This window comes from Raphanus sativus, chromosome 4 (genome assembly GCF_000801105.2).
Source record: "Raphanus sativus cultivar WK10039 chromosome 4, ASM80110v3, whole genome shotgun sequence".
NCBI lineage: Eukaryota > Viridiplantae > Streptophyta > Magnoliopsida > Brassicales > Brassicaceae > Raphanus > Raphanus sativus.
Window position 1 is genome coordinate 29250016 of NC_079514.1, and position 24934 is coordinate 29274949.

General features: G+C 35.5%; 3 protein-coding genes and 1 long non-coding RNA gene across 7 annotated transcripts; 3 read left to right on the top strand and 1 right to left on the bottom strand.

Moving 5' to 3' along the window:
• The first annotated feature begins 471 nt into the window (after positions 1-471).
• On the top strand, positions 472-5909 carry LOC108854737 (LEAF RUST 10 DISEASE-RESISTANCE LOCUS RECEPTOR-LIKE PROTEIN KINASE-like 1.3). 3 transcript variants are annotated; one of them, XM_018628375.2, is made up of 7 exons: positions 1417-3045; positions 3209-3226; positions 3506-3529; positions 3862-3885; positions 3992-4321; positions 4403-4708; positions 5041-5909. In XM_018628375.2, the coding sequence occupies exons 1-7, from the start codon at positions 2160-2162 to the stop codon at positions 5664-5666; spliced, it is 2214 nt and encodes a 737-aa protein (XP_018483877.2). In that variant the 5' UTR covers positions 1417-2159; the 3' UTR covers positions 5667-5909. The 3 variants fall into 3 exon arrangements, with proteins under 3 accessions (XP_018483876.1, XP_018483877.2, XP_018483875.1); XM_018628374.2 differs by lacking the exons at positions 1417-3045; positions 3209-3226 and adding an exon at positions 472-1304; XM_018628373.2 differs by lacking the exon at positions 3209-3226 and having other exon boundaries at positions 1419-3045.
• A 7070-nt stretch (positions 5910-12979) lies between these two features.
• Positions 12980-14496, top strand: LOC108851388 (uncharacterized acetyltransferase At3g50280-like). The gene has a single exon (XM_018624810.2). The coding sequence runs from the start codon at positions 13058-13060 to the stop codon at positions 14375-14377; it is 1320 nt and encodes a 439-aa protein (XP_018480312.1). The 5' UTR covers positions 12980-13057; the 3' UTR covers positions 14378-14496.
• A 5813-nt stretch (positions 14497-20309) lies between these two features.
• On the top strand, positions 20310-21281 carry LOC108852172 (uncharacterized). Its single transcript, XR_001949452.2, has 2 exons — positions 20310-20659; positions 20898-21281. It is a non-coding gene; the product is annotated as an uncharacterized LOC108852172 (long non-coding RNA).
• Positions 21282-22324: 1043 nt separating this feature from the next.
• LOC108854053 (LEAF RUST 10 DISEASE-RESISTANCE LOCUS RECEPTOR-LIKE PROTEIN KINASE-like 2.3) lies at positions 22325-24523 on the bottom strand. Of its 2 annotated transcripts, none has more exons than XM_057007497.1 (3): positions 23718-24523; positions 23595-23639; positions 22325-23517 (listed from the first exon to the last, which is right to left on the bottom strand). In XM_057007497.1, exons 1-3 carry the CDS (start codon positions 24451-24453, stop codon positions 22457-22459), a joined length of 1842 nt encoding a protein of 613 aa, XP_056863477.1. In that variant the 5' UTR covers positions 24454-24523; the 3' UTR covers positions 22325-22456. The 2 variants fall into 2 exon arrangements, with proteins under 2 accessions (XP_056863477.1, XP_018483050.1); XM_018627548.2 differs by having other exon boundaries at positions 22325-23523; positions 23718-24522.
• Positions 24524-24934: the final 411 nt, after the last annotated feature.

Consider the following 24934-nt stretch of genomic DNA (forward strand, 5'->3'; position numbering starts at 1 on the left):
AGTTCTATCACCTATAATGCTATACAGTAACTAAAAGTGTGATGTGAGTGGTTTAGCATGCTTTTGTGGTGAATAGTGCTTGTTAACTCTTGTCGATATCTCTTTTCGTAGACATCTATTCTTCTTTCCTTTGTTAACTGGATACATGTAGAAAAAAGTACTTCTTATATATGGTGTAAATGTTAATTTGTTAACTATATCAAAATTAGCCAATATTCTTAATTTCATTTCCATATTTTGTTATTTAGCAAATTATTCTTTTTTAGTTTCCTTTTAGAAAGGTAACAAAAGAAAAAAAAAGTTTTGATAAAAAAAAAAAAAGTCAAAGTCAACTAACAAAAACGGGTGACTAAATTATCCAAGTCGAGTGCATATCTCTATTCTTTGACTTAGTCCTTCCCAACTTGATATTTTTTTCACTTTTTTTTAATATAAGGGATCTCGATATCTACTTGATATACTTTTTTTGTTTGCGCATTTATCTGCTCTTTCACATCATACCAACCCCAAGAAAAGGCAACTTAATTCAGATATCAATCAATCAGTCATGTTCTCTTCAATACTCTTCGGTTTCTCAAACGCCAATTCTTGTCTGATCTTGTTATCCTTTTTGTTCTACTTTCACCATCTTCCTTGTGCGCTAAGTCAACCAGACCTTAAGTTCTGTGATAACCTGTTTCACTGTGGGAATATAACAGCGGGGTTTCCTTTCTGGGGAGGGGCTCGAGCAGAACCTTGTGGTCATCCTTCTTTGGGGCTCCACTGTGGCCCAAACTCGAACAAGACTTACTTTATTTTCTCAGGTCAGATGTACAGTGTCCTTTTCTTAGACAGCTCAACTAACACCCTTGGGCTTGCTAGGCAAGACTTTTTAGGTGGATCATTCTGCAATTCTACATTAACCGGTACAACGTTGACTCCTGACCTCTTTCAGCTTTCGCCAGAGTACACGACCCTCTTTGTTTACTACCTCTGCCAATCTCATCTTCCCAATCCGGCGAATTTCAAATGTCCTAGTATTGGTGTTGCATCACTGCATCGGAGCAATAAAAATCATGAAAAGTGTTCTGCAAGTTTCAACATCACTGTTCCAACAAGTTATGTCCCAGAGGGTGAAACCTTGAACTTGACCCGTTTACAAAGTGTTCTTCAAAAGGGATTTGAGGTGAAACTGAGGATTGATGGGAGACCGTGTCAAGAATGTAAATCCACGGGTGGAGTCTGCGGCTACGATGTTGGCACTCCCGTTTGCTGCAAGAAAAATTCTTCATCCAAAATCAAATGCCATCGAATGATTCCATCTGGTATGTTTCTGAATTATTAGCAAGTTTTTTATGCATATCATATTAGTTCTCCCCCTTGCCAAAAATTATGCAGTATTACAACGATGCAACCAGACTAAAACAGAAAATAACAGATCGCTCATAAGTCGATTTGCAGCTTCCTAAGTTCCACTATGACACATAACGTAACTATAAACTCTATATTGCACAACAAGTAAATCAACAAGCATTTAGAACATACTAATCACGAGGAATTACGGCTCATACTAATCACCATGTCACAAAAATATTTTTCGATTACCTTATGCTAGTTTTAGCCGTATTAAGACATACCTTACTTCCTAGTGAGCTCCAGATAGAAGATAGAAACTTGATTGGTGTAAAATTCTTGATATGTCTCTAGCAACTTGGCATACACGATTCCCATCAAGTCATTTTCAATGAATGGACCATGGACGTCTTCATTACCATGAATCATCCGCTTTCTTTATCAGTCCCTTCTTCTACTTCATAGACATCTTTCGGTTCAGTTTGGGTAAAAGCTAAAGAGTCATAGTCTTGTTCCACTCTTCTTTCTTTTTCTAGCCCCATTTCTACTCTGCCTGACTTTTCTTACTAAACTTTGTTACACCGGCACTTACGTTTTTAGTCGTCATACAAAAAAACAAAAAAAGAATAATGTTAATAAGAACTGATATTTTAATAGCAACCATTCAAAATAAAATATTTTAAATAATATAATATCCGGACTGTCTACCAGTCCATTCGAAGACTAAGTCATCCTTACTACACACCTAATTACAAGGAAATTTCCCATTGGAAGTAGTTTTTCAGATAGAGAATACATATAAAGAAACCAAGACTTAGACAAAAACCATGTTCCTATTCATCTTCATCTTCTTCTTCTTCTTCTTCTTCTTCTTCTTCAGCCTCTTACTCATCTTCAAGAAAAAAAAAGCAGAGGAGAGTACCATGATAAATGTTTATCAGTCTCTGACAAAATCTTGGTCCTATGCAACCATATGGATGATCTTTGTCATCCCCTCTTTTTCGTTTTCAGTTGATGATCATCATAAAAAATGCGCTCAGTGGTTTGATTGCGCCAATCTGGTAGAACTCAATTATCCCTTTTGGAAACCTGATAGAAAAGAGTGCGGCCACCCGGATTTTAAGGTTAACTGCAGTGGAGATTTTGCAGAGATAAGTATATCCACAGTTAAGTTTCAAATCCTTTCTGCCAAGTTTAACATCCTTAGACTTGCCATAAAGGATTATCACAACAATCTTTGTCCCCAATACCCTGAGAATGTAACAATCAACCAAGATGTCCTTCACTTTTCTGCCGACGCCATGATGTCAATACTTTACTACAACTGCTCTGATCAAAGTGTAGATGTTCCTCTCGGTTTTCACATTACAAAGCTAGACTGTGAAGATACTAGTGGTGGCCAAAGTTACTTTGTCTCGTCCGCTTTACGTTCCTGGGATAGCGCTATCTTAGAAAAGTCAAGCGCATCGTGTGAAAGAAATGTCACTATTCCTGTCTCTCGATCTGCCTTGAGGATTCAAGATGGAAATCCGACTCTGGAGGCTATAAAGATGGCTCTTAACGAGGGTTTCGAGGTTACATTTAAAAGTGAATGTGGGGAATGCGCAAAATCGCAGGGTTCTTGTGGTTCTAATGATAGCTCGAGAGCATTCGTTTGCTATTGTGAGAACGGGCCTCACGAGCATACTTGCGATAATGAGATACCAAAGACGAGTAATGATCTATCTTTCTCTGTTTCACTGAAATATTTTAGATAACCTAAGTTGATCTGAATCTATATCCATGTCTAAATCTGAATTATCTAATCTGTTCCCTTCCTCAGAAGATCTGTCTTGAGTTTAAAATGGCATTTCTCTCATGGTATTTGTTCATGCAGGTCCCTACAAAACTGCAGGTAGGTGACTATTTCAGTTATTCTGAATCTTAGTTCGGTCTGAAACTAATGTGCTCTTCCACTTCTCATCCCTCCCTTAACCACTCACTGCATGCTACCCCACATCTACAAACCTTATCTTTTCACTGGAACTCCCTTGATGACATGAATATGATTTATTACATTCCTTTTCTAGTGACCTTTGAGAGAAACTCCCTTGTGTTTCAATTTATATATGATTGTAAGCTCTGTCTTGAGTTTGAACTAACACATATCTCATGGTACTTTTTTTTTTTGCAGAAGTCACCAAATCAAATAAAACAGGTAGGCGACTATTCTTTTCCTTCCAAAGAATCTAAATCTATTTTAGTTAATCTAAATTTTAGTTTGGTTTGGAAGTCATGTGCTAAATTTTTTTTCACAAGATCCAGATCTCATCCTTCCTTAACCACTGGATACTAGTATACTACCCCATCTACCAACCCTACCTTTTAACTGGAACTAGTTTAGCTAGCATGAATATGATTTATTACATTCCTTTTCTAGTGACCACTCATACAATCTCCCTTGAGTTCAAACCTCGTTTGATATACTATAATTTTGAGTTCTGTCGTGAGTTTGAACTAACATATTTCTCATGGTATTTTTTTATGCAGGACTCACCACAAAACAGAAACTAGGTAGATGACTGTTCTCTTACTTTCGAGGAATCTAATTCCAGTAAAACATACCTTGTGGGTTCTTGAGGCAACCTAACAAACCCTTGTTTTTTTTGTTGGTCTCAAGGAATCGGATTCGCTGGCGGATTCTTGGGTGCCACTCTTTTAGCAGGAGCTGTACTCTGTGTCATGTCGAGAAGAAAGAAACTGGCAGCTCAAAACATAAGCAAAGGCCTTTCAACAACATCTCCTTATTCAAGCAGTAATACAATGTCCAAAACTACAACTTCCACAACAATCTCCGGAAGCAACCATTCTCTCATGCCATCAATCTCCAACCTTGCAAACGGAAGCGTATACTTCGGAGTTCAAGTGTTCAGCTACGAAGAACTCGAGGAAGCCACTGCGAATTTCTCTAGAGAGCTTGGAGATGGAGGATTCGGTACTGTCTACTATGGTAAGAACCACAACTCTAACTACATACCAAATAAAAACCTCCAAACTTGGGTTTTTAAAAGCTTACGCAAAAATTGTGAAGGCATACTAAAGGATGGACGAGCAGTAGCTGTAAAACGACTGTTCGAGAGATCACTAAGACGAGTAGAGCAATTCAAGAACGAGATCGATATCTTGAGGCACTTGAAACACCCAAACCTAGTGATTCTATACGGATGCACGACAAGACATAGCAGAGAGCTACTCTTAGTGTACGAATACATCTCTAATGGCACACTCGCTGATCATTTACATGGAGACCAAGCACAGTCTCGTCCTATTTGCTGGCCTGCAAGACTCAACATCGCCATTCAAACCGCTAGTGCATTGTCTTTTCTCCATGCCTCAGGTAACACACAAATTTAACAAACACAAACAATTTCCTTGTCTGAAAATTTGATGTAATAGTATGTAGTGCCGGTTTAGCCGGGGACAATAAGTGTGATCGTCCTAATCCGGTGTCCCTAGTATCATAATAATAAAAGTGTACGATTTTAGAATAAAAAGGGAAAAGTTATCATTATACATTTTATAAAATTACTATTCATCAATTAACAAATTAAAAAGAAATAATAAAAAGTTTCAAAATATAATATTTTAAATTTTTAAGGGTTCAATTTTGTTTTTTTTTTTTCAAATGACCTGTACAAGTGTTTAACTGTCCTGATACTATGCTTTCAGGAATCATACACAGAGATGTGAAGACTACAAACATTCTTCTAGATAGCAACTACCAAGTGAAAGTAGCTGACTTTGGTCTCTCACGCTTGTTCTCGACCGATCAAACTCACATCTCCACCGCGCCGCAAGGAACTCCCGGATACGTTGATCCCGAGTACTACCAATGTTACCGTCTCAACGAGAAGAGCGACGTCTACAGCTTCGGAGTCGTCCTCTCGGAGCTGATCTCGTCCAAAGAAGCAGTCGACATCACTCGGCACCGCCACGACATCAACCTCGCGAACATGGCCGTCACCAAGATCCAAAACGACGCCGTCCACGAGCTCGCCGACCTGACCCTCGGGTTCGCGAGGGATCCGGCGGTGAAGAGGATGATGATGTCGGTTGCTGAGCTGGCGTTCCGGTGTTTGCAGCAGGAGAGGGAAGTGAGGCCGTCGATGGATGAGATCGTCGAGGTTTTGAGAGGGATTCAGAAGGAAGGGATGCGAGATTTTCCGGAGGTGGTGGAGATTGATGTGAGCGGAGGAGACGAAGTTGTGTTGCTAAGACACGGTGTTCCTCCGCCGTTATCGCCGGTGACTGAGAAAGAGACGAGTAGTTCGAATACGACAGCGAGTTCGTTTTGAGTGTGTGTAGTAGGAGAGACTCTTGACGTCAACGAGGGTTTGGTGTAAGTATATATACATAAACCGCTGTGAATTTCACCTTTTCACTTTTATTTTACCTGACGTCAGACTTTTTGACTCTTTTGTTTTTCTACTCTTGTGGTATTTTCACGAAAAGACTAATACTAGCTATTGGTACGATATATTCACTGTTTCAAAATGTAAAATCTTTTAGATCAAAATATAAATAATTTTCGACATCAAGACTATGTTAAAACACTATGTTAAAACTTAAAACTCTGCTGACCAAAATGAGAATTCAGTGTCTTTTTTTTTGGGCACAGAGAACTCAGTGTCTATATGGATAAAGAAAGGCAGATAACTATTCACCATGTTCAACATTATCAGTTTTTTTATGTTTTGAGTCCTGAATACCATGTTTTTATCTCGAGAGTATCCGATCTACTTTGTTTCTGTCTATTTCGTCTGGTCTGTAATATAGTTAAAATTTTGTCATGTCTGATTTTGTTACGGATTTTTCGTTGAAATGGTCTAATTTCAGTTTGGGCTTTGACATTATCGTCTTTCTCCAAAATGTTTATCTTAAATAAAGGGCAAATCTCTTCGCAATATGTTTTAAGATTATCTGTTTTTGTTGTGAAACTAAGTGGGGAAACGTGTTTCTATTATTAATCTCGACCAGGGGTCTTACATATATATATATATACATCAGGTCGTGTTTATCCTAAGTGGATAAGTACAACAGTCGATAAGCATTATCTCCTGCGGTCGGTACGGTCCTGGTCGGTCCGGTTATGTCGATCACAATCTGGTACATAACACTCCCCCTTGATCGACACATCCGGTACTGGTTCGTTGCATGCTTAATGTTGCCTCATTAAAACCTCTCCTGGAAAACCCCAAAACCAATGTGGCAAAATGGGAAACCATGGACAGGAAAAAGAGTACAACACATGAACTCCCCCTGATGAATGCATCACTGTAGTAGACGCATTCCATCTGGTATCCGAGTCTTCCTGAACGTTGAAGCTGCATATGACTTGGTGAAGATGATCAACTGGATTCTCCTTGAATGAACTAGTGAATGTTGGACGTCTTGATGTCTTTGGAACTCCATAAAGATGTGGTCAGGATGTACATCTTTGCTGCTGATCACTCCATGTCTTGGTCGGACTGATGGCGCTTCGAACGATGCTCGGATGGACTTTATAGTCTGCAATAAAACTTTACTTGCAGGTCCTTTTCATGTCCAACGGATATACTTTGGTTATATGGCTTTATCAAAACGTGGACATTCAATATATATTGAGTCTTCTGACCCAAACACATACGAACCACTTCTCTTTATATCTTTTGCCCATTTGGACTTATTTCTCTTCGTATGTGCCAATTGTTTTATCCATTGTAGCCAGTCTTTCTTTATTTCCTTTTGTCTATCAATGTTATGTTATAGACCTTGTCTATACACGTCCATTACCATGAGTGTCTAAGGTCATACCATAAATAATTATTTGCTGCAATGGAACTCATCAAACTATGAATTCGCAGTCAAATGCACTCATGTCTTTTATACATAGCTATCGATCTTTTCTTGCCTTTAGCAATACTATATTTATTAAGCCACGACCAGGTATGCTTCTGGTCACTATCTTAGATTATGGTTCTCACTTTAGGCGTGCTGACTTAATCATTCACACACTCACACAGCTATGATTTTTCTGCAGTTTTACCATATGTAAGACATAGCCTGTTTAATCAATTGATAACTTGTATCATTGAAATCATTGAACCTCTCTTTAGGTTGGTTTGTTATAAACATAAACACAAGGAATTATAATATCCTCTATAAGGATCTATGGACTGATTGTACTAAGTATTTTCTTAGTCTTTCATATCACTTGCAGCTGCTTTGTTTTCAGTCAAGGAATAGCTTAGGAACAAAACTATTCTATGAGAATTTATTTTCTCATCTTTTTGATACTTTTATCATTTCTTTATCCAGTGATCAATATGCTACTTACTACATTTCTTTCTACTTATATCCAGACCTTTTCGAATTTGTAGTAGCATCCACCACATAGGAGTATATCTCCTTATAATATGTTCCTTTGGTCTCTGTGAGTATCCTTGTGTAATCAAGCCATTCCTTGAATACTTTAAATATGAATATGAACACCTTAGTGCATGTCTCACGATTTCTTTTCCTTTCCCACACAGGACCTATTTTTCACTGGTTTTATCTTATCAGATGGTGTTTCTATATATGGTCAATACACTCATCTCTTTTATAGATTCTTTGAATCTTTCTTTGAACCCCCACGGTTTCCTTTAGTCTATGAATGCATTCTTGTATTCTCGTGGGTTCTGATCCTCGCTTATATCTTTTAAACTCAAGTGCTATTTCCTTATGCATCTTTATCTTTTATGTGTCGACACTTCTTTTATAGTGTTCCATTGTGTTCCAGACATGAACTAATCGATTAGAGATTTCACTCTTACTAAGAACCTTCATTTACCTTGCAGTTTGGCGTCCCAAACTACATGGTCTGGTATCTTAGATGTTTAGCTGCGCAGCCTTATCTCAATGTCTGGTCTGGTTTCTCTTATGACCTCAGATATGTCATTTCTATGCACCTTTCTTTTCATTTCTGAGGTTCCTTATCTTATGGAACATATTGGTCTATCTTTAGACTTTATAGCAACTTGATTATGTCTCTTCTAGGACATTAATTTCGTGGTGCTTAAGCTGGTATGACTTAGTCATTCTTTTTCTTTTCTTTTCGGGTCTAATCTGTCTGGCATTCTTTTAGCTAGCTTTGTATGATCTTTCTTTGGACGTCTTAAATCATATTCTCTGGTCCGAGGATCTTGCCAAGACAAGGATGGTTAATATCATTCCATTTCTTTATACGTGTACCAGCTTATTTCTTTCTCCCCCTGATGTTGGATAGTCGGATTTAATCATACAATCCGTGAACCTTGCCTTAATCTGATCACCCATATTTGGCTCAAGGTTTCTTATAAAATCATGGGAGAAAGCTTTCTCATATCCAACATATATTCCCAATCTTATCTCATCTTCTTATGAGGTTCCATCCTAGACGGCACATATTATTGTGGTGGTCTAAACATAATCTCTTAGGATGGTCTATGTCTGGATCATGACCCTTTATCATCTTTAGATGGGAATATCTATGCTCACTTTATATGGCCTGATGCATATTATCATTACATGTAAATCTATGTGTTCCCAAGCATTAGCTAGTGATCTTTGTATCACAAAGAATTCGGCCAAGTTCTATCATGGTCATAGACCATGTCACTCGGATTTTTAGTGTTGTTCATGGACCACGGGAGTGTCATTTCTCCCCCTCATGAACATGCTATAAATCTTTTAGATGCTTGGAACATTATAGCCTATTGAGTTTCCCTTGTGTACATGTTACACAACGTGAGATTCTATGGGATAACTCTTTTGTGCCTTTTCTTGATATCAATCTTTGCATCAATTTTAAAGACCTGGATGGCTAGTCCAGTCATGCCATAAAGTGTATAAAATTTCGTGGTCAACCTATCTGGTTACCTAGGCCTTTTGCCTTTATCATACTGATATTTTAGCATAGTTTAGATCAGTTGGGAGTACAGTCTCGACCATTTTTATGCCTTGGGCAATTTTTACTTTCTTTATAATCTTAAGGAACTTATATTTCCTTTGCCCATTGGTTCAATGTGGAAACCATTCACTTTTCAAAATTTTATAACTCAAATGGGACTTTTATTTGGGTGAATAATTCATGCCCCTTTTAGGCAATGCCTTTGGTCGGATGATTTTTAATTACTATACTCATTTTCTAAATTTTCATTTGTCATTTATCAATCAAGGAATTATCAAGACAATCAAGCAAGATAATATAAGACCAGAATCAACTTTTATTATTGCTATAAATTTTATAAATGACAAGCAAATCAAATCAAAACATAAAACATGAAATCAGAATGTCTGAATCTTTGATTCTTTAATCAATGTGTAAGCCAACCTCACAATTTATATTTTCCATACGGCTTCCTCAGATTTTTCTTATATATCATTTTCATCCTCAATGTTTTCAGGAGGTTTCATATCATTGTCTTGTTTCTCAATGTATGTTTACTAAATTTTATCAATCAGTTGATGGTATCTCGAATTTTCTGCTTTCTTTGCTCGGCTGCCAATAGGCATGATAATAAGTCTTTATAGGTCGTGAAACCTTTTAGACTTATGTGATAACAACATATCCTTTGAATGAAATGTGGAATAGTTCATATAAAATAAGTCCTCTTCTGTTACCACTTCAGCACATAGTTTAAAAACTATAGGTGATTCTCATTTGAGCAGAATGATATTTGTCCACGGATTCAAAATCCTAGAACCTGAGAATCTTTCATTCATCTATGGCCTTTTGCCATAATACCATTGAGAATCTCTCAGATCCTTAGTGAGATGATAGCACATAATTGTTATGGCTTTATTTTTTTTTTTCACTTTCAATTACATAATTACCTTGATTAATACACTGTCCGAGTCCTCTTGACATCAGGACTACTGAAGTGTTCATTTGCCATTTTCAATCAATTATCTCCATAAAGATTTTAGGGTAGTATAATCTGAAGTTTCGAAATTCGACATCTGAAATCACATTATCCAAAACAGGTCTTAATTTATGTTAAGTAATCTTTTTAGAAAATTTTATTATTCATATCAATACTTTTTATCACACGCACCAAAAAAAGAATTTTTTTTTTTTTAATAAGTATTGATGCAAGCAAAATAATCGAAGTTATGATGCAATCTTAGAAAACATTTCTAGATGATCAATGAATCAGAGAAGTTTCCCATAAAATTCTATTAAAAAAAATTTCAGAAAAAAAAATTTCTATAAAAGGAAACTTTCTAAAAATGGAAACTTTATATTTTTGAAACTTTCTATAAATGGAAACTTTCTATTTTCGAAACTTTCTATAAATGGAAATTTTATATTTTCGAAATTTTCTATCAAACAATCAAGTAGACAATCGAATTTCAAGTTAATCAAAAAATAGGGTTTTTTTTTTTTTTTTTTTGATGAAATCGATCAGATTTAGATTTTAAAGGGGATTGATCGATTTCTAGGTTTTATCGATTTGATCATTAAGATCAAAGAGGTTTTGAGATTCAGAAACCATTGTGGTTTTGATTTTAATTGTAAAACAATCTCATATCGAACTTTTGGTTTAAGAGTTTCGATTTACTCATGGAAGGGTTTGGACCTATTAATCTTTGCTAGGGTTTGATTTGGGGTTTTGCAAAATTTTAATGGTCATTCCTTTATCAATCAACCATGTTCGATTATGAGTTCTTTTAGGTTTCAAAGTTTACCTTTAGAACTTTGAAGTGTAGATTTGGACCACTGAGAGCTGGAACAAGTCGGATCGCGAACTGCATGACCGGAACAGATCAGAAGCTGGTCGCGTGTCTTAGGTTGAGCAAAAACCTTTTGTATCTTTAGAAACCTTAATCAAAAATGAATCAAAATAAGTTAGTATAGATAGATGAAGTAAATCGCAGAAAATAACAAAGTATAAAGAGAGGCTGCGGTTTAGGCTTTTGATTAGGGTTTTAGGGTAGTTGATGGCGCGGGTTGGAACAGAGCTTGAGGGCGCGTTTGAGATCGGATTGATACGAGGTTTGCGGCGATGGATTCTTCACGTCAAGAGCTTCAATTTGATATATTACACGTCGTCTGGATCCTTACGGTTTGAGAGAACGAACGGTTTGAAGTCGTCGAATGAGTTTTAGAATTTCAGGGTTTTAGGTCACTTGACGGCGTGTCTTAGAATAGAGCGTGAGGGCGCGTCCGGAGTCAGATAGAGGCGAGGCCGACGGCGTTAGATTCTTCTCATCAAGAGCTTTAATTTGATATATTACTCGTCGTCTGGTTCCTCATGGTTGAAGAGATCGATCGATTTGAAGTTGTGCCGAAATTAGGGTTTTTAGGGTTACTGGCGGCGCGTATTGAAACAGAGCGTGAAGGAGCGTCTGAGATCGGATTGACACGAGGTTTACGGCGTTGGTTTGGTTTCGTCGAGAGCTTCGATTTGATATGTGGCTAGTCGTCTGGATCCTTACGGTTGGAGAGATAGAGCGATTTTAAGATGCGCCGTTTTTAGGGTTTTTGGTGGTTTTGGGTAGCTCGAGTTTTAGAGAACGTATCGTGCTGATAACGTGTTGTGAAACTAAGTGGGGAAACGTGTTTCTATTATTAATCTCGACCAGGGGTCTTACATATATATATATATATACATCAGGTCGTGTTTATCCTAAGTGGATAAGTACAACAGTCGATAAGCATTATCTCCTGCGGTCGGTACGGTCCTGGTCGGTCCGGTTATGTCGATCACAATCTGGTACATAACAGTTTTTATGTTTTCAGATAAAAAAAGGTTTTTAGTGATTTAAAGTTTCAATTAAAAATGTAGATAGGATGAAAAATCTCCTTTTTCCAACTAAAATCTTATGTTTGTAAATCTTTAACTATTATAATACCATTAACGCTCTGTAAGCAAAAACAAATTTCTAACCGTAGACCCGTTAAATTGAAACGCAACATTTCATATAATCATAGAAACTATCTTAAAATCAACATATATTTTAGTGATTAAATCTCCAACTATTTTAAATAGTATAGATAATCCCCAATTAAAACTTTATGTTTTAAATTATATTTAATTGCCTTTAACTCCTCCGTAAAATCGGTGTTTTTGGAGCGAAGATCTTTTAAATTGTAATACATTATTTTATTAATCATAGAAATGACACGAGATGTTTAAAGCCGCATTTATCAATGGGCATAGTCAAAATTCATTCTCAAATAAAAAGCAGTGTTTTCTTTATTTTCTGGAACCATTGAAACTGAGCTGAGTAAAAAAAAAACTGCGATGTTTCTAATCCTAATTAGTTTTTTCTGATTTATCTTATTTTCAATGGTTTCTGAAAACGAAAAGAACTCTAATTTTAATCTTTCATCATGATATAAGATCTTTCAAAATTCTGCAAATATCTTGTATTTTAATATACCACTCTAGCGGTTGCTTTTTTTTGTCAACATCATTTTCATTTCATAAAAGAAAGTACAATGGCTTAATAGTGCAACCAGAAGATTGCGTAATTTTGATTGGTTATCCTGGTTTTTTCAACTAACTCCTACGGCGATTGCTAAACTATTGCGATAACATTTCCTACCCCACAATCATTACGAATAAATATTTATATTATTATATCATTTGTTTGACAATTCGTGGCATCATATACGACATATCTCATCCCACAAGGCTTATCATCTTTGGAGTTTTTACTTTGAGACTCCAAACCTAAAATGGCAGACGTGATTCTTGTCTCTTCGAGCATTGTTCGGCCGGAAAACATAAACCAGTCTTGTCGGACAAAGATCCATCTAACCCCCTATGATCTCAAACTTCTTTATTTTGCTTATCCTCAAAGAGGTCTCCTCTTTTCCAAACCCGACCAGGAAACCCATATCATCCCTAAACTAAAGGCTTCTCTTTCTGCTGCCTTAGAGATCTATTTCCCGTTAGCTGGTCGTCTCATCACGATAGACAATCCCGAAGACAATACGGTGTCGTATTACCTTGACTGCGACAGCTCAGGCGCCAAATTCATTCACGCCAAAGCCGAACTCGTCTCCATCAACGATTTGCTTCAGCCTCACGACTCTGTTCCCAACTTCACACGGTGTTTCTTTCCCGCGAACGATCTCAAAAGCTCTGACGGCATCTCTGAGTCCTTGATACTATTACAAGTTACCGAGTTGAAGGATGGAGTTTTTATCAGCTTCGGTTACAATCACATGGTGGCTGATGGTTCTTCCTTCTGGAATTTCATCCAAACTTGGTCCACAATCTGTCTGAACGGTTCAAGTTCTCATATTCAGCCTCTTGTTCTCAAGGAGTTGTTCCTCGAGGGAATCGATTATCCTATCCATATTCCGGTTCAGGAAAGGAAGATACCACAAAAATTTGAAATTCCGTCTAAAGAACGAGTTTTCCACTTTGCGAAGAAGAACATCTCAGACCTCAAAGTTAAAGCCAATGAAGAGATAGGTTCTTCAGATCTAAAAGTCTCGTCTCTTCAAGCGGTTTTAGCACATATATGGCTATCTATTATCAAACAGAGTGGTCTAAACCGTGAAGAAGAGTCTCATATTATAGTAGCTGCGGATATGAGACGAAGGTTGAACCCACCTCTTGACACAGCGTGTTTTGGTAACGTGACACACCAAGCGATGGCTACAGCAAGGGTGGGAGAGATGTTGGATCATGGGCTAGGCTGGGCTGCTTTACAAATAAATGAGCAAGTGAGGTCGCTAACAAGTGAAAACTACAAGACTTTTGCGGAGACTTGGGTCAGAAATGTTAAGCTCCCACAACCAAAGATAAGTGGTGGACTTAGAAAGGCTGATACTTATCTGGTGGTCACAAGCTCTCCATGGTTTGAAGTATACGACAACGATTTCGGTTGGGGAAAACCAATTGCGGTTCGAGCCGAACCAAATAATGGTTTTGGTGTCTCCCTCGTAGTATTTAGAGGAGTTGAAGATGGAAGTATTGATGTTCATGCGACCATACCCTTATCCATATGGTCTGATGTATTAGTGAACCTGTCTACCGATGTTTAAATTGGGGGGAAAATGTTAGACCACTATATGATTTTGTTGGTCTAATAAGACCTATCCTTCTATGAAATGTAATAATTTTAATACATGTCAAAATCATACATATTCAGAATTTTGTAGTATAGTGGTTTGTGCTATTATCGCCCAAGTATCTCCGGTTAAACTGCAGCAGAACCGACCTTTCAAATAACAACCGAATTAGTTTTGATTTTAGTTCAGGAAGCCAAAAAGTATTAAACCGGAACCTAACCGAATACTAGACTTAGACTTGGATGTGTTGTGGTAATATAGATTTTAAACAGTCATAGAACCATACGTAGAACAAATTCAATGTTTCACTCTATTTTTTTTCTTAAAAAGATAACTATATAATTGAGCTGTATTTCATTCCAATTGTACTATATTATATTATTGAGTGGAAAATAGAGTGTGATAAACAAAAAAATAAATAGATTAATCTATATAAAGTAAAAGGCAATTCTCTCAAATATCACTTTTTAGGTTTTTATCACAAAATAGCACTAAAAATAATAAAATGACCAAAATATTACTTTTTTGTTTTGAAAATTTTAATTTTAATTTTTTATTTTAAAAAATTTGAACACATTCCTAAAACTCCATCCCTTAACTCTAAACCCTAAATGTTAGATTAATTAACCCAAAGGTTATAAATGCATATTTACTCTTCAATAAAATTTCTTTTGGTCGTTTTTCTCCTTGTGATGCTATTTTTGTGACAAAAACTTTGTTTGGTGCTATCGTAGTCTTTTTCTATAAAGTAAACTCATTTCTTATTTTGTTATAGAGTTAATAATAGAATACCATTAGAGTTTTTTACTCAAATTTAAAGTGAAAAATAGAGTAAGTTAGATACGCACTTAGTAAAAATCGAGGAGCTTTCACCTTATAGCTAAGATAACAGCAATATTTTGTGTTTCATATGCAAAAGAGGATTAGGAGGGGCTTCAAGAGAAACCAACCTACCTTCAATCATCTCTATGACTGTACATTTATGGACTAACTGAATACAATCCAAATTCAAGATTGTTATAGACGCAATCCATAAAAAAACCGAGCTGTTGTTCGGATCAGAGTTTATGGTCTGTTTTTTTTGTTCCTTGCCTCGATCATCTCAAGAAACAACATTATGTAGCTATACAGATCCGACTTGTGAAACACATTTACATACAGTTTTCTGCAACGTATCTTACAGTTCATCTCATGTCAAGCAATGACAATATGTTTTCTTCCACCTTGCAGCGCTTAGCGAGACTAAAGTCAGCAACTTTATCTCAGAAATTTTCATCTAATATAGTACATGTTTTACAGATATAAAACGAGGGGGTGAAATGGTTTACAAGGAAGAGGAGTGCTACAATAGGAATCCAATATCTTGTAACAACACTCTAAAATCTCTTAAAACGTAATACCTCTTGAATATAGTAAATCATAAGTATCAAATCTAAGAATCTATAAAAACATAACGAGATGATGCTTGTAAGTCACAGTAATCTCATGATAACCACTCTAGTCTCATAACGACTCAACAACAAACAAGCATAAAAAATATAAATGCGATGACAATGAATCATTTATGCAATCTGAAACGGCAAAGCCTCTGACTGCAATCGAGTCTTCTCACTTGAATTCTTCATGCATTGCTTCCTGATGAGATGTCCTCTATTTTTGAAAGTACACCCTCAGCATCTTATTGGTACCCCCCCCCAACAAAATGCAGCTTGTACCCAAGCTCAAAATCTGGAAATTGAGTAATCAATTCCTCGACATCCACAAGTTCTCATGATTTGTAATTCCTCTCGATTTGATCAGTTCTTCAAGAAACCCCATGGAACTATAGCGAGTCTCTAACAGTTCATGTGGTACAGTAAAAAATTCATCCAAATCATTGAGAACTAAAGGTAAAGGATTCACTGAATGTCCAACACTGAAAACAGGTTTGAGCTGAGATATATGAAAGACACGATGTATAAGTCAGAGGTAGCTGAACTCTATAAGCCACTTTTCCGAGACTGTCAAGAATTTTGAAGGGTCCATAAACCTTCACATCAAGCTTCTGACACATGCGTTTTTGACTGAAGACTGTCTATATGGTCAAACCTTAAGGAAAACAAAATTTTCTACCTCAAATTCTAATTCACAGCTATGTTTGTTGGAGTTGTTCTTCATAATATATGTGAACGAAGCATATCCTCCTTTATATGTTGAAACATAACGTCTCTATCTAACACTATCCGCACAAGATCAGCATATGTTGTTGAAACCGCGTTCAAAGCGAACAATAGCAGGTGGGTCATGACCATACACAAATTTAAAGGGTGTTCATCGCAGGGAAGTACCAAAAAGGTTAATCATACCGCAGCTCTGCCCAAAAAGATACTTGTGCCAAGACCGAGGGTGAACAAAAGTAAAGCAGTGAAGGTATGTTTCAAGACAGCGATTCACAACTTCTATTTGGCCATCAGTTTGAGTGGTGAAATGCGATTTGAGTATTTCAGCTTGGTTCCCAACAATTTGAAACATTTTTACCAAAAATGATTCAGAAAAATGTGATCATGATCAGACACAATAGATGATGGAAACTAGTGAAGACGAACCACCTTGCCTATAAACAGATTTGCATCATGAGCAATGAATGGATGACGTAATGACAAGAAATTACCACATTTTGAAAGCCTATTGAAAATCATCAATATCATATTAAACCCTTGAGAAAAAATTCATTTCCATTTTCATATAGCTCTTGGAACTGGGACTGGCTGCAATTATCCAGCAGGAGCAAGTGTTGAATAGTTGTGAATCTGACACACTTCACATTTTACAATGTACCGCTGAGTATCTGCAACATCTTATCCCACTGAAATGACTTCTGTAAGCGTTTCAATCTATTCAATACTCCTGAGTGACCCCCGAAAATCCCATCATAATACTCATTAAGTATTAACGAAATCAAAGCAAATATTGCAGGTATCATTAGACAATGTTTGTACCACAGCAGCAGACTATCTCTCACCATATACAGCTAGTTTTTCATCTAATTGATTAGGAATAGCAGTAATCTTAGCATGACGAATTGGATCTTTCTCGATTCTTTCAATGAATCCTGCAATTGCAACACCAGAGGAACCATCACTCATAGCGGTAGTTACAAAACAGAAATTTCAGCTGGGGAAACAATCTGAGAAATACCATCGGTAGATGTATTTCAATTCCTGATTAATAAAAAAATCTCAAAATTATAACCCAAAAGTTTTGTTAGCCACCTTATCCAAGGACACTTCTTGTTGCTCAGTATGAACCGAAAAATAACGTCCAATGAGACAGTGCTTCCAATTCTATATGGATAATACTATGACCACCAAGTCATGCTCGTATACATGTTTATGTTGTTCCATTGAGTTCAAACCATAAATGAATTTGTGATTTTTTTTTTCTTTTCTCTGCTCCTTCATTTGTGATCGGTTTCTTCTTCTTTAAGACCTAGAAAAAAAATTGATAGATCAGTCTAAAGAAATATAATGATTTTATAAATTAAATCTTAAGTGAAGAAAAGAAAGACTGAAGTAGAAGATTTGTTTGTAAATATGAAAGGAATTTACAAAGAGAAATAGTATGGAAAAAAAAAGATAAAAAAAAATTAAGTGGATTGGGTTAGTGAATCCTTCTATATTTACTTGTCAGCTACTATTCATAAATGTATGTATGGTGGCTGGGATAACATTTAGAAAGTTGTATAGTTCAACCATTATTCAGCTTATTATGAGAAATTTTGTGTATATGGAGTGCAAATACACTAACTTAATTTGTGAAAGACACAGACTTGAGATAAAGTGAAAGATACCTATGATTTATATAAGAAATTGAAAGAGAAAAAGAGACTTGTTCATAGAAAGGGAGAGATAGATGAAGTAATTTGGTCCATTGGATTGAAATGCAATGAAAAGTCTAAAAATGTGATTGTTGCACTTATAGATTGACCAATGATAAATTCTTAATTTTTATTATTTATTTTTGGTCAGTTTTGCAATTCTATGTTTAGTTTTATATTTTTATTTCATGTTTCGATTATAAGTTTATAAATTTATTTTCAACTTTGAAATTTTAAGCATTTAATCTATGATTGTGATTGTATGGTTTAGGTTTAAATTATGATTATAATTAATTTTAATTGTAAAGAAAAAATATTTTTATTTTTATTTTGATTTTGATTTTAAGTGCCAATTTGAAAGATAAAATTTATAATTTGGAGTTTTGAATTATGAATTAACATAGTTTTATACTCCCTCTGTACCATTTTAAGTGGTGTTTAAGGTTTTTACACAAAGATTAAGAAAATACAAATTTCTATTCAATTTATCTAAATTACATAAAATTGCATTAAATAAAATCAGTCTAACCAATAAGAAAAACATGTAGTATTTTGTAATTGATTACAAATTTTAATTGACATTAAATTCTAGAGAAATTGCCAAAAATACCATTTTCATAGTACCACTTTTCATGTTTACACTAACCACTTTTACCACTACTTTTAACGAAGGGTTTAGATTTGAAGGTTTAGGATTTAGGGTTAAGATTTGATGTTTTAGGGTTTAAAGTATATAGTTTAGGGTTTAGAGTTGAGGATTTAGGGTTTAGAGTTGAGGATTTAGGGTTTATAGTTTAGACTTTAGGGTTTAGGGTTTAGGATATTGAATTTAGGGTATATAGTTTAGGGTTTAGGGTTTAGAGTTGAATATTTTGGGTTTAGGGTTTAGAATTGGAAGTTTATGATTTAGAATTTGGGATTAGAATTTTGAAAAGCATATAAAAACAAAGATATAAGAGTTTTTACCATTTTAATAAATAAGGTATTTTTGAAAATGTGTCTTTAGTGGTGGTAAAGATGAATAATGGTACATTGAAAGTGGTATTTTTGAAAATTCCCCTAAATTCTATCTAGAAATGTGAGAACATCACTTATTATGAAACAAAATAAAAATGCTTAAACATCACTTAAGTGGTATGGAGAGTGTATGTAATATTTTAGGAAATAGAGTTTTTGATTTTGTTTAGAGTTTAAGCTTTGTATTTGGAATTTAAGGTTTATGGTTAATCTTTGTATAATATAAATATTTTGAAGTTTGGAATTTGACTTAGGGTTTGAAGTTTATGGAGTAATGTTTAGCGTTCATGAAATAAAGGGTTGAAGTTAATTTGGGGGTTTGATTTTTAGTATAAGATTTGAGACTAAATTTTGAAAATAATAAATTTGTATAATATATGTTTAAGATTTGGCATCTAACTATGAAAATATTAGATTTAATATTCAGATTTATGATTTGAGATATATGGTCTAGAGTACATGATTTGGAGATATAGTGTTTGGTGTTTAAATTAAATTTAAAAGGAGTAAATTTTGAGTTTATGTTTAAGATATAAAATTAAAGTAAAAATAGAGTTTTAAGGTTTGTGTTAAGAGCCTAGTGTTGTTTAAAATCATGTTAAAGGTTTTAAATAGCCATAAAATATTACTGGAAAATTGTGGCTATTTATAAAATATCCAAAAATGTGAGTAAATTGTGGCAAAAATATTTTTTTTTGGATAAGCCACAATTTTATCTATATTTTATTTTTGTGACTATTATTTCACACAACATTTGTGTTAAAATCCTGGAAAATGGTTATTTAATAAATAACCATGAAAAATTTGCGATTAAAATAGGGGCAAATATCTTTTTGTAGATTATCCAAAATTTTATCCATGTTTTATTTTGTGACTTTTTGTCACGAAATATTGTAGCAAAATTGTGGTTATGTTTAGCCACGTTTGTTTCCTTGTAACTTCATGGGATTTTACCATGATTTGAATTATGTATATCATTTCGTGGTATTTTCGTGACTTTTTGAAAAGAGAAATTACTTAGAATAACTCATATTATACGTGAAAATACTAGACTAACTCATAAACTTTTGTAATTACTAGACTAACTCATAAGACCAATAAAAGTACCAAAAACCTCTTCCCTTCATGTTCACAAGTGTGCCATAAAATAAGTTATTATTAGGTTAATGTTTTATTTTTCACCAAAAGTCTCATTTTCTCTCGACGCCGACAAGGAAGTTGGATTCTCTTCACTTACGTCCCCGGCGACTTCTCCCCTGTTATAGCCTCCTTTTGTTTCGTCATGCCCAGCCTAACTAGCCGTCGTCTCTGCCATACAAGAAGAACTCCAAATCCGATTTCACTTTATCAAATCCTCTTTCCAATCGAAGAAAATTGAACATGTAAGTCCTAAAACAATGCAATTCTAAGTTGTCAGTTCATGTGCTTATCATTTATTGTTTGATTGACTGTTGGATTTTGAAAACCCTAAATCCCAATTTTCTCATTCGTACTATTTTGATACGTGTTTCTCTAGTTTTTAGAGTTTGTTTATGAGTCATTGTGTTTTTCACTTTTTGAATTAATTGACTATAATTTTCGTGTTTGAATTAATTTATGAGTCATATGTGTTGTGTGCAGTATCATTGGATCAGTGATTTTGAGCTTTGGATTCTACACTGTGATTTGGGGAAAAAAAAAGAGGATTCAACTAAATCTGTAGCAGGCTCTGAGAAGTCACAGTTACACACCATAGAAGATGAACCTCATCACCTCATCATTAAGATGTGACTGATGCAAGTGGAGTAGTACTTTTCAATAGATATGGAGCCATTAAAATATATTGTCCCCAGTATTTCTTACGTGCATATGTATTAGTATCATTTAGTACATCAATACTTTGTAAAGAAGCTCTGCAACATCAGCTAAAATTATTAGCATTATAGTTTATATAACTATATATATGGTTCCCTTGTTATTGTTCTTTATAATATACCCTGAATAAATAAGCAAAGCCTTCTTCTATCACTTATGTGCAATGCTAAACTTAGCAGCCGCTAGTATGTCTATATGAAAATATCAACTTGAATTCATGGAAGCATAACCCGAGAATTTCACTCGCTACAATCAGATATTGGTGACACACGAAACCTTACAACTCAGTTTGAGGACTGACCCTTAGCTTAAACCCAACACTGTTTCTTTTAGGATCATGTGTCTCCAAACATTAAAGAATGTAACAAGTGATTAAACCACCATGAGACAGTTACCAAAAATTTACTTAATTCTGATCTTAATTAACCTAAAATAAATCAGATTCGGAAAAACCGGGTCGAAATTGACTAAGTTTGGTTTACAAAAATCCTAATTTTCGTCAATAAATCTGCCACAACATAAATCAAAAAGTCTGTCACCACATAAACAAAAAGTCTGCTAACAATTTTAAATCTGATATAGAAATCTGCCATAAAAAATAAGTCTAACATAAAAAAAATAAATCGGTCTTTAGAAAATAAGTTGACCACATAAATCTACCATTTATAACAAATCTGCTACCTCATTCGATAGACATATTTTAAGAAATCGGTTTTCTAATCAAATCGGACAACTAACTCTGCCGTGTGAACAAATCTGACGTTTTTAAAAAAGTCTGACACCACTTTAACGGCAGATTTCTTTTCCTACACAGATTTTATAAACAGATATATTATTCGACAGATTTTTTTTTTAAAACAAATTTGCCGTCGATAAATAATAAGGATATTTTGGTAAAAAAGTTTTTTTGTTATAACTATGTTAAAGGGCAATTTCGACCATAAAAATATTCTAATAATTTTAAAAAAATATGAGTCATTCTAGTAATTACACAACTAATTTGAGTCATTCTAGTAATTGCAAAAAAAAAAGAATGTGGCTATTCGTTACATGTAGTCGAGATTTCTCTTTTTTTCTTTTTTTTTCTTAGTGGAAAAACAAAAGGAAACAACAAATTTTCTTGTGTTAGTCTAGACGACATTTTATCTTGTTTGTCCTGGATGTCATATTTTCAAATCTGAAACATAAATGACTAAAAACGAAACTATAGCAATACTTCTTTTATGGCCAACCAAATATACAACCCACAGACAAATTAAGTACAAATAAATATCTGACTTATTAACACTAAGTTGTAATTTAATAGGTTCTCCACATCCATTGGATCATACTTCGGAGTAAATTGAGCTTTCACCTGATAGCTGAGATGACTCTGAAATATTTTGCATTGACATATGCAAAAGAGGCTTAGGAGGCGCCTTAAGAGTATCCAAACTTCCTTCCATCATCTCTATGACTTCGTTCATCGTTGGACGATCTGACGGGCATAACTGAATACACCAAAGACCGACAATGATCATCTTTTTAGCTATATCTTCTTCTTCTTGATTTAGTTCACCCTCAAGAAGCATTGTGATATCTCCACTTTCAAGATCCTTATAGATCCAATCCGGAAAGTAAACCGAGCTTTTGTTCGAATCAGATTTTCCAACCCTTTCTTTGTTTGCTCCGATCATTTCAAGAAGTAACATTCCATAGCTGTACACATCTGACTTGTAAGACACACTTCCGTACATTCTTGAAAACAACTCTGGAGCAATATATCCTATAGTTCCTCTCGTGTCGAGAGACGACAAGATGCTTTCTTGGTTCTGGCAGAGTTTAGCAAGACCAAAGTCAGAAACTTTGGGTCTCAGATTATGATCTAACAACACATTCTGAGGTTTAATGTCGAAATGCACAATCCTTGTTCTGCAACCATAGTGCAGATATTCAATTCCTTTAGCAACGCCTAGCGCAATTCCATATAGTGTGCTCACATCAAGATTCATCGACTGATCCAGTGATCCATTCTCTACAAACTCATAGACGATCGCTCTTTTTGACCCTTCGTAACAGAAACCAAGCAGAGAAACAATGTTAACGTGAGATGTTTGGCTGATGCTTGCGACTTCGTTGATGAAGTCTTCAGAACTGCTCATCGAATCCTTCAAGACTTTAACAGCAACTTTACTGCCATCACGTAGCTTCCCTTTATATACCGTACCAAATCCACCTCGTCCAACTACTTCTGAAAATGATTTGGTAATTTTCTTGATTTGTCTATAACTATATAGCCTCGACGTTACAAGCGCCTCAAGGTTTTGTTTTCTCAGCGCCTTTTTCTTTCTTCTCTCACATAACAAGAATACTAGAATCATCACCAAAAATGCAATAACTACTGACCCTGCAACTAAAAACATACAAAACCAAAGTTAGTTCATTCAAAGTCAGACACAAGCCGGAAAAGCAATCAGTCCTAACCTGTCCCGATTGTAATCAGAATGAAGCGATTCATGCTGTAACTTCCTGCAAAATTTAATGGAGTAATAAACATTCACAATGTCAAAGTTAGTAATGAAAATTCATGTAAGCGACTTTAATTACCAGTATCATTATTACTATCTCGGCATTCAATTGATCCTGATACATACTTGCAGCAACCCATTCCGGTAACAATGAAGCCGCAGTTTTCACCAGTGGATAAACATTCCGGACAAGGTATCTCCTCCATGTTCAGTTTCGCTTCGAAACCTTCTCTAAGAACACTTTCTAAACGGGTAATATTCAAAGCTTCTTCCTCTGGAACGTAACTCGCAGGAACAGTGACGCTAAACCTCTTATCACAGAGTTTGTTATACCTAGAGTCCTGAACCACCGACACGAGATTATTCATCCGACATGTGAAATTGCCAAGGAAATGGCGACGAGTGTCGCAGGTGTAGAACACGGTGAGGCTTTTGTAAGATGGTAGGTTCTGTAAGAGATCTTGAGGTAACGGTGAGGAGGAGAATGAAGCGGAGCAGAATGGACCCGTAAAATCTTGTCTTGAAAGTCTAAGAGTAAGGGATTCTTTCTTCATGTCTATGTGGAGGACAGTGTAGTTGTAGCCTGAGAGATTGATAGAAGTTGTGTTTGAGCTTTTGTTGCAGCTAAGTTTCAGAAAGGGGTGACCGCAAGATGGGGAGCGTTGCTCGCCCGAGAAAGGGAAACCGACGGTGATGTTGCCGCACTGAAACGGAGTTTCACAATATACAGTTGGTTGTTTCTGGCTTGGTACACAAGGAAGATGATAAAACAAGAATAACAAGATAAGATAGAACTCTGTCCTTGGAGTTTCCATGGATAATGACAAAAGAATACTTTGCTATGATTAGAAATGAGAAAGAGGAAAAGGAAATTAATAAACAGAGCAGTTTTTTGTTGACTTTCAATAAGATGGGAGAGACGTAAAGATTTAAAGTAGCTGACTTTTCTTACTACTAGAGAACATGACTTGCTTAGATCAGTGACATGTGTATGTGTAAGTGCAAAGAAGACACAAACAATAGTAATGCATAAGGTAAATCAGAGAGACAAAATACACAAGCACACACCAATAGCTTTATTAGAATCGCCTTGTAAATCCTATTATAAGTTCTGCTTAATCAGGTTTACACGTCTAGTGTTACACCCTAACACACGCCACTGAACAATTCCTAAGCTACCCGCTTATGTCTCTCCACCGTCAAGTACTTCAGCCCCTGCTTCAGCACGACCCAGAACACTTCCAAGCGCTTCTCTCTCTCTATAAGATCAGCCTCTGTGTCTCTGTCTCTCTACAG

Excerpts from the sequence above, each read along its gene's own strand:
- LOC108851388 (XM_018624810.2), top strand. The coding sequence starts at position 13,058 with ATGGCAGACGTGATTCTTGTCTCTTCGAGCATTGTTCGGCCGGAAAAC.
- LOC108854737 (XM_018628375.2), top strand. The coding sequence starts at position 2,160 with ATGTTCCTATTCATCTTCATCTTCTTCTTCTTCTTCTTCTTCTTCTTC. Across the intron at positions 4,322-4,402 it reads ATTCGGTACTGTCTACTATG|GCATACTAAAGGATGGACGA; the intron begins GTAAGAACCACA and ends AAAATTGTGAAG. Across the intron at positions 4,709-5,040 it reads GTCTTTTCTCCATGCCTCAG|GAATCATACACAGAGATGTG; the intron begins GTAACACACAAA and ends CTATGCTTTCAG.
- LOC108854053 (XM_018627548.2), bottom strand. The coding sequence starts at position 24,453 with ATGGAAACTCCAAGGACAGAGTTCTATCTTATCTTGTTATTCTTGTTT. Across the intron at positions 23,640-23,717 it reads AGATAGTAATAATGATACTG|GAAGTTACAGCATGAATCGC; the intron begins GTAATTAAAGTC and ends TAAATTTTGCAG. Across the intron at positions 23,524-23,594 it reads TCTGATTACAATCGGGACAG|TTGCAGGGTCAGTAGTTATT; the intron begins GTTAGGACTGAT and ends GTATGTTTTTAG.